Raw genomic sequence first — 10,103 nt, 5'->3', positions numbered from 1 at the left:
TTAAAATGGTTGACAGAATGTTTTTTTTTAAACTATATGTTCAGATAATAATTTGTTAGACAATATAAACTATTCAACGATTCAAAATGATTGAAATAGTTGACAGAATAATCTGCCTTTGCTAATTTGATTGCTAATAAATTTAAGAAATTCAAATATAGAAAGAATAATGAAATATTTGTCAGCTGTTATCCCGAGCGTCAAAATGAAAAAATGACAATGAGACTAATCAAAACAAGATGAGAAGTAAATGGATATAGTTATAATAATATAATATTCTACTACTCCGTCATAATTAATTAATGATTTAAAATTAAATTGAGGACATTTTTAACTAAAAATGCGTTCTACTCGCAATTGAATTTTGAATTTTGAATTTTGAATTTTGAATTTTGAATTTTGAATTTTGAATTTTGAATTTTGAATTTTGAATTTTGAATTTTGAATTTTGAATTTTGAATTTTGAATTTTGAATTTTGAATTTTGAATTTTGAATTTTGAATTTTGAATTTTGAATTTTGAATTTTGAATTTTGAATTTTGAATTTTGAATTTTGAATTTTGAATTTTGAATTTTGAATTTTGAATTTTGAATTTTGAATTTTGAATTTTGAATTTTGAAATTTTTAAGAGACATAGAAGAAGACCGAACCTGAGATGGACCATGATATTAGGAAATTTGCAGGGATAACTTCGGTCCACATAGCCAACAATAGACAAAAATGGGCCCAACTACAAAGAGAGTATTTATGTGTAAGGGAGGCTACACCATAATTGGAAATGGTTGAATAAGTTGAAAATGGTCATGATTCTATTTTAATATTTAAGTAACATATAACATCGTCTGGACGGCTTTGGTAGGTTTTCTCGGTCTGGCAAGCTTCATGTGAAAAATGCACTTTAAAGATCTCATAGTATTTATTGCTGGTGATATATTCTTGCGGCTATCTAACGAAAAATATTTGAAAATATTTCCAAATAGGGAACGTGGATAAGGTGTGATCCTTCCAGTAGCAACTGAACCAAACGAAGTTTTAAAAAACCTATGACTGCAAAACCCTTCCAACTTTTAATTTAATTTCGCAAATCTAATGTTTGGATAGAGTGGCAATTGCACTAAGTACAACAGACTTAAAGAGATATTTCAAGATTTGTTAATTCTAGAAAGAACAGCATCTAATTTTTTATGCAAACACTTTTCTCCAAAGTGGTAAAATAAACATTGACATAGATAAAGAGTTCAAAAAATATTAATAATTATTTTACTGCATTTATCACTCAAATTGATGTAATATATTTCTGAAGATATTATTCATAATAACTGTTTTTATTATCATTAGACGCGATTTTATATTAAAAAATAATCTAATACGAACCGCCTACTCTAAGTTAGAGAATATTTGCCGCTAGTAACTAGAAGTGGAAATAAAATACCATTAGACTTATTTTTGGATATTCCAATTCAAGTTTATAAAATTTTTGTTACATTTTCCCAGATAATTATAAAAAAAAAAATTACCAATTTACTTATCTATATTAACAGTATTAAAAATATGTTAAAATTGTGTGAAAAAGAACGATTAAGGAAAGTGTTTATAAGTTGGGATGACCCGCCTATTCCGCCTGCAAAATTCTGCCGAGACGAAAGAAATAAACATAAATTAGTTAATAACTAGAATTCCCATTAAATCATTCTACTGGACGAATTGTACGAAAGAAATATTAAAAAGACTTTGAAAACTGTTTAACATAATATGTGTATACTATAGAAATTATAGAACGTTGATACGGTTTTATAAGAGTTAAAAATAAGTTTGAAAGTATTCAGGAAATACAGGATGTGTACGTATTTTTGGAATTAAAATAAGTTCATTGGATATAATTCGCCTCTATACCAAATTGCTTCGTTTGTCCGCTAGAGGGCATCCAACATTATAAAAATAAACACATTTTTTCAGATGTTTCATGAACCGTTATTCCGATTTGAATGAAATTGTGGGTGTTTATTTTTTGCCAAGTGCTCTAAAATTTTATTTTTACAAAATTCAAGAAAAAGTACTGGAAAGGTGAAAACTACCCCCACCCCTACATAAATTTTAATATACATATTAAAATTTAGTTCAGCTCCATCGACGTACTATGGGGTATTTTACCTCAAAACCTGGCCAATAATATTTTTATTTTTTTTTGCATTCTTCCGCCTTTTAAAACGTGAGAAAATTGCTTCAAATTTTAATACATACCTAGCGTTTTTTATTGACAAGATTAAGTCGAGACTCCCTCGAGTATTGACAATAACATGTCAATACTCGAGGGAGTGATTCCTCAGGTCATTTTATGGAGAAAAGTTCCCATAAACATAGATCCAGAAATGCATTGTTTCTAAGATACAGGGTGTTGAAAGTGAAGAACACTACATTTTTATTCGATTAAAAAAAATTGTAACTGCCAAACTCGCAAAAATTAGCAAAATTTCTTATCAAGGTCTTCTAAAGGAATACTTAAGCTACAAAACCAGCCAGATTGATATACTTGATAAGGTTCGATTACATACTGAAAGTTTACATAAACATTCTGTTATAAATGAAATAATATGTCTATTATCGGACTAGCAGATTAATATTGTTCTAACTAAAAAATAACAGTTATACTAAAGAGTAATACTCCATATTATACTCCAAACTAATATAAGATCAATAAAAGATCGCGATTAGTATGAAAAACTAAGATAATTATTGTTAAGTAAATTTTGTAAAAGCACAGCGATACACAGCCCGTCTATTCGAAGAACAGTTTGTGATTGGCGCGGATTGTAACACGGGGGGACATTGACCCCTACCACCCACCCTCGAATACATTCATGTTTATACAAATAATTCCTGGTATCGGTTGGTTGATATCTTGAATTTAGATTTTTGAATATTGGCCAACTTTTTGGGTTAAATACCCCTTAGTGCGACGGCCCTTTTTCTTTTCTTAAAATGTATTTATTACATTTTTTGTCTATTTTTTATCTTTGAAAACGCCACCGTCCATACTTTTTGAGGAAACAAATATTTTTCCAAAGCTGACTTCCAAAAAATGTTTTTTGTCACATCAAGTTTTGAAATCCATAAAATCTGTTATGCTCTAATAATCTAGTTGGTGAAAATATGGAATTTTATGTTAGTATTACTAATTATATTTGACGATAATCTTCATAAAAATCTTTAAAAACTAATAATTTTAAATTAATTAACTTTCGGTTTTATCTTCGATTGGTGCCCTCTAACGGACAAACGATGCACTTTTGTAAAAGGTAAGGTAAATTATGTCAATTAACTTATTTTCATCCTAAAATACGTAATTGTTCTATGTCCACGAAATATTGGAATTCCCTGTATATTTTGTAGGCCTTTTTTTGGAAAAATAAATTCTTCAAAAATTGTTTTCACAAAAACTAGGGAATGTGGCGTTATTTTAAAAGAGACAAAATATGTTGTAGGAACCATTTTGAGAAAAGAAAATATGATGTCGGTGGAGTTGGAAAATATTTATACTCAAATTTATGTAGGGTAGTTTTTGACCTTCCCGTACTTTTTCTTGATTTTTGTGAAAGCCGAAAATGTTAAAGCACTTAGCAATACATAAATACCTAAAATTTAATTCAATTCAATAACGGAATAATCAAATGAATTTAATAACGGAATAACGGTTCTTAAATATCTGAAATACATTTTTTTAAGTCTGATGCCCTCTAGCGGACAAAGAAAACACTTTTGTATAGAGGTAAATTGTGTCCAATAAACTTATTTTGATTCAAACATACGTAGTAGTTTCATGTTCACGGAATATTGGGACACCCTGTATATAAAAATAATATTTTACACAATTTATGTGGATCGGAGACACGCATTGTAATTAAATTAATAACGTTTGAATTTCTTTTTAAACTATTTTGAATAACATGTCTGTTACTCAAAAAATAATTGAAAAGTCCGAAAGGAAGATAAAATATATTTAATACAAGGTGTTCCATTAAAAAAATCATCCTGATCCCATGATTAGATTTGCACTTGAAAATTCGCAAGTTTTTATTCTAGGAGATGCCCGACGCACTATTGCCGGACCTTGTATAAGTGTGAAACTTGAAAAAATATTTCTTTAAGACGTGCTACTACTGTATATTATACCAGAAAAATTATTAAAAATATTATTTCAAAAAATTTTGGACAAAAATCCGAAATAGGACACTTGCTGTGGACTACTGGGTCACCCTGAATGATTCTTTAGGTGACATAGAAAATACAGGTATAAAGCTTCGTAAACCAAACCATTTTTTTTTGTTGCGGGGGCGGTACTTACCATCATCCCCCATCATTTCCCACCTCCTCCCTCTGCTGCAAAATGCCGCCGAGACTCGTCCTCCTTTTGATAGCGGCCGACTATAAAAGCGGGGTTCGCGCGTCGGATATCGCGAGTCAAATCCGAAAATTGCCCGCTCCAACTTCCGGCATCCGACACCGCCGGCCCCGCTTAACTCTGCCAAAGCAACAAGTTTGCGCCGATACGAAGAATCGCGGCGAAGAGCTCGAGGATTGTGCTTGTGGTCAATTTCGGGTAAAGAGAGGCGAGATGATGCGGTGTCAAGCGGGAAAGATAGGGTTTTCCGGATGTGTCTTCAAAGTCGCGTTGGTTTTGGCGGTGGTGTCTTGTTTCCAGTTGGTGGCAGGTAAGCATTTTCATATTCTTATAATAGTATTTAAGGTACCAAAGATTTTTTTTAATAAAAATAAATTTGTTTATGACTAGAATTACCATTAAACTATTTCAGGAGATGAATTATACTAAAGATTTATTACGAAACTGTTAGTATAGGCATACTTAATAGACAAACTAGAATAGAAAATTAGTTAATATCTAGAATTCCCATTAAAATATCCCAATGGACGAACTTTACAGGATGATTTTTAAACAACTGCAAATATTTTTATATTTATATAGGGTAGTATATTTTAATCCCAGAGACATAATTATGAGTTTTTTTCGCAAAAATAAAATTTTGAAAATTTGGATTTTTTTTTAAATCTTGAAATTTTCTTAGATTTCTTAGTTAAAAAGCACACTTTTTTGATTATGTGGCAACATAGATAGTAGATTAAATTTACAAGAAAGAAAACCCAGAAAAGATGGAGTGGTTCCAAAATTTAAGCAAAAAATGTATATTTTTCTGGAAACGTTCAAAGTAAAATAACTCGGTTATTTTGGACTTATTTGAAAAACGGCAGAGAGAATATATGCTTATTTTATCGATATCTATCAGCTCAGAAAATATTTGCACTTATTTAAGACTCATCCGGTATAAAAGAAATATTATTAATATGCCTTAAACTGTTTAACATACTTAATAGAAATTATAGTCTGTCCAACGACAAAATCCTTGACATTGATCGATGTGTCTGTCACTTTAATTTCAAAGAAGTTTATTTTATTTTACAAACAAATAAGTTGGTACAATTGGAACGCATAATTCATATTTTTAAATTTTGAGTGACAAGTGATTACTTCAAAATATTGTGAAAAAAACTATATAAAATTGAAAAAATCTAATCTTGGTTAATTAACTTTAATCTTAATTTTTTTTCTGCGGTACTGAAATGTTTAAGTACGTGTGATGTTATTTTACAAATACTCCAGTTTTTGGTACCATATACGAGATGGTATACAATTTTATTTGTGGCTAATACAACTCTCTGGTCATGGTCTCTGGCAGTCTCTGTGCACCGAATATTAACTGTAAACTATGGTCTGGGTCAACACTTAATTATCTCTCGAGTTTTCCTCAACTTAATTTTAAAAAACACGAAACACAGTCCAAAATGCAAAATGCAAAATATTTATTATTTCTATTTGACATATTTTGACACAAAATTATAACCTATAATTTGGCAAGAGTTTGACAATTCTCAAAAATTTTAAGTCGAGTTCATACGCATAGGCGTCCGTTTGTCGTTCATCGTTGCGTCAAACCAATAATATTGAATTATGATCTGTCGTTTTTTAAATAAACCAATAAAACTGGTTAAAAACAACAAGAGACGTCGCATGACGTATTTTTTTATAAACCCATCCATAGTTAACTTAAAAAATATTAGAAACTTTTTTTAGTGAAATAAATGGATTGGTATGGAAGTCATCTGTTTTTTTTTTTCTGTCATCGTCTGTCGAAATCTAACCTGAGAAAACAAACAGAGTATATATACAAAACTTTATTTTTTTTTATTAAATTAAAATTAAGATTTTTTGAGAAATGTATAAGTAACATTTTTCATAATTTAGCTGTACCTGAGACACGCATTGTTTAAACCAATATTGTTTTAATTTCTTTTTATGTAAAAATCATCCAAGCAATATAGATATTGACCAAAAAATAAATTAAAAAGTAATAAAAATAAAAGCCAACCAAATTATTCATGTTTGTATAGTTTTCAACAATATAAACACAAATAATTTGGTTAACTGTTAAATTTAAAATCTAACTTAGAAATATATTTCAAGATTCAAGTTAATATCTTACTCATATCAGGTGGTCCATTGGCGTTGAAAACATAGAATAACCGATTTAAATTTTCAACTGTCTAAATATTGGCTCCCCTACTGATTTTACAGTTACATAGTAAGAGGTTTTTTAAAGGTCTTGGTATGCTGAATACACATGACAAATTTTGACTACTATGGACAAGCCGATTTTAACTCATTTTAGAAAAACTGCATCTATTTCTAAATTTAAACTAAACAGGTAACAAATCAAAACCAGGCAAATACTAATACTTTAAGTTTTCAACGTATGATTTTATCGTTGTCAAATGGAATTTGTTATCTACACTACAATGTTACAGTATCTACGGTTAGTGTCCCGAAATAGTATTTTTGAAATGCATACTTAACCGTAGGTACTTAGGTATTATAATATCGTAGCGTAGACAACACAACAAATTGAATTAAATTATAGGTTAATCATATCGCTACTGATTTAGATCCTAACTATAACATTTCATAGCAAACTCTTACTGGCCGTCGCGTCGGCACGTGATTTTTTTGTTTAAAACCAAAAAAATACCCTAGATAATTTTTCATCAAAAGGAAGGGTTTTTTTGGGCGCCAAAATTTTTTTATTTTTCCTCATATTTTTTTAAAAATCATTCTGGATCATTCGGTCATCAGTACCACAAGTTTGACAAAAAATCACACTTCATTGTTAGGCAGTACGAAGTTAGACGGTCAGCTAGTGTTTAATAAATTATTTGCTGTTACTTCTTTGATGTAGATTCGTAGGAGAAAAAACTTATAGGTAAACGCACGATAAAAGTTAATTAGCACATTGGCATTAACATTAATATTTTCCGGCTTCTCTGGTTAATAAAATGCACGGTATTGTTAAGAAGAACTGCGGTCAATTTATCATTTGTCATCATCATCATTCTCAGCTTATTCAACCATTTCTAATTATGGTGTAGCACAAGGGTGTTGCATCCCTCACACGTTTAGATACTCTCTTCTTAATTGGGCCCATTGTTGTTTATTGTTGGCTATGCGGGTCCAAGTTATCCCTGCTAATTTCCTAATATCATGGTCCCATCTCAAGTTCGGCCTTCTTCTAGGTCTCCTAATTCCTCGTGGGTACTATGCTGTAATTTTTGTGGTCCATCTGTTGTCCGTCCTTTTTGCCAGATGTCCTGCCCTGGGGGATTTGACTCTGTGGATGATATCTATTACCTGGGTTTTTTGTCATATTCACTCTATTCTTTTACGGTCTTTCTTGGTTATTCCCAGTCAATTAGTAAATATCATAGATCGAAAGATTTTAATTTAAAATTGAATATAAATTTAATAAAGTTATTATTTGGGTACGTATATAATTTATAATATACTAGCGTGTACACGCGACTTCGCGTCAAATTAACCATTTGTAATGGTGATGATAAAGCAAAGCAAAAATTTCCATTAACATACAAACTGGATGAAATTTTCTCACATTTATGTCAGCATGAGAAATAACAATCGAGAAACCCCTCCTTATCGAACCTCTACACCCCACAGTCAATCCGTTTGCCAAAAATCAGCTTTAAACGTCAAGCAGTTTAAGCAGAATCGTGATTACTTAATGGTCATATTTTATTAAAAAAGTAGAAAAAAGACTCAAAATCTCGGTCCCAATGTTTGTATAATGTTAAACTGTTACACGTGTTTTGCTCATACGAGCATCATCAGTCAAATGTATTGTTTATATATTGGAATAGTGTTGTTTTAATATGTAAAATGTGAACGTGTGTTTGGACTAATTTTAATTGTATTTGTCTGATGATGCTCGTATGAGCGAAATGCATGTAACAGTTTAACATTATATAAAAGTTGAAACCGAGACTTTGAGTCTTTTTTCTACTTTTTTAATTTAAACCAGGTCTTTTTGAGAAGAATGAACGCCTTCTTTAAATGTCACATTTTATGAAACACCCTGTATACATTTTTAAAAAATCTTAAAATATGTAAAAAACAAAATAAAATAGACGTATTTAAGCGTTTTTTTCGGAAACTTGGCCGTTTTTTAAATAAAAATATTGTTTTGGTTTGGTTTGGGGTGGTTTCATCCCCTTGGAACTAGAATTTCGAAAAATCCCTTCTTATCGAAACAAAATTGAGCTTCTTACTTTGAGTGGTTTGAGCAGGATCGTGATTAATCAGTGAGTCAGTCACTTACGGAATTTATATATTAGTATAGATATTTGTTAAACTCTGAGACTGTTATGTTATATCTATATACTGAACTCGTTATAACTCACGAAAGGGGAACATACAATAGATCTGTAAGGTCGCGGTCATTAACTTTCCTCCTAAACATTCTATATGTAATTTATAATTTAAAAATTTAACACTCTTTTTTTCAGTGGAAACTTTTAAATTATTATTAAACAAAATGATAAACAACACTCTGGATCTACATCGCTGCCTTGGAGCTTTCTTTTTCAGGTATCAAAAAACAAAAAACAATGCCTCAAGATAAAAATTTGCATTTTTCCTTGCACCCACACCGTTTTTAAATAAATTTGGTAAAATGAATGCAAAAAGTAACCAGGTCAATGAAATGAGATTATTGATAAGCATTTTTTGGGTCTTCGAAATTAGTGTTGTAATGTGTATTTATAAAATATTAATATACTATCGTGTACCCGCGACTTCGTTCGCGTCGAATTAATCATTTGTAATGGTGATGATAATGCAAAGCAAGAATTTCCATTAACTTACAAACTGGATAAAAATTTTTCACATTTATGTCAGCATGAGAAAAAAAAATATGGCGATATTATAATATAACTTGGTAATATTTGAGGGGTAGTTTCATCTCGTTTGAATTTGACTTTCTAAAATTCCGTTTGCCAAAAATAAGCTTTTTACGTCAAGCAGTTTAAGCAGAATCGTGGTTAATCAATTACCCAACTTTTTAAAACACCCTGTATGATTTTTTAAAAAATTTCAAAATATGAAAAAGAAACAAAATAAATTATGCGTGTCCAAGCGTTTTCCCGAAAGACTAACCGTTTTTTAAATAACAAATATTGTAATATTTCAGGGGCGTTTTCACCCTCTTGGAATTTGAGATTCGAGAAACCCCTTCTTATCGAACCTCTACACACAACAGTCAATCCGTTTGCCAAAAATCAGCTTTAAACGTCAAGCAGTTTAAGCAGAATCGTGATTACTCAATGGTCATATTTTATAAAACACCCTGTATAAATTTTTAAAAAATCTTAAAATATATAAAACAACAAAATAAAATACACGTGTTTAAGAGTTTTTCCGAAAAACTCACCAGTTTTTAAATAAAAAATATTCTAATATTTGAGCGGTGGTTTTACCCCCTTAGAATTCGAGTTTCGAAAAATCCCTACTTATTGAACCTCTACACCCTAAAGTCAATCCGTTATCTGAAAATCAGCTTTTTACGTCAAGCGCTTTAAGCAGGATCGTTATTAATCAATGACCAGATTTTTCGAAACACCCTGTATATATTTTTGAAAAAGCTTAAAATATGTAAAAAAAACAAAATAAAATATACGTGTTTAAGCG

At 30.3% G+C, this 10,103-nt stretch overlaps 1 protein-coding gene across 1 annotated transcript in view; it reads left to right on the top strand.

The window, feature by feature from the left end:
• Positions 1-4,385: 4,385 nt before the first annotated feature.
• The window catches only part of LOC115875372, a 107,446-nt gene continuing 101,728 nt past the window's right edge, over positions 4,386-10,103 (top strand). The window contains exon 1 of the mRNA XM_030890802.1: positions 4,386-4,710. Coding sequence (XP_030746662.1) covers positions 4,386-4,710 — 325 coding nt within the window. The remainder of the gene's footprint in view (positions 4,711-10,103) is intronic.

Source organism: Sitophilus oryzae, unplaced genomic scaffold, assembly GCF_002938485.1.
Source record: "Sitophilus oryzae breed Bouriz unplaced genomic scaffold, Soryzae_2.0 scaffold_1057_pilon_pilon, whole genome shotgun sequence".
Classification (NCBI taxonomy): Eukaryota; Metazoa; Arthropoda; class Insecta; order Coleoptera; family Curculionidae; genus Sitophilus; species Sitophilus oryzae.
Note: the sequence above shows the minus strand (reverse complement) of the source record. Positions and strands in the feature narration are given on the sequence as shown.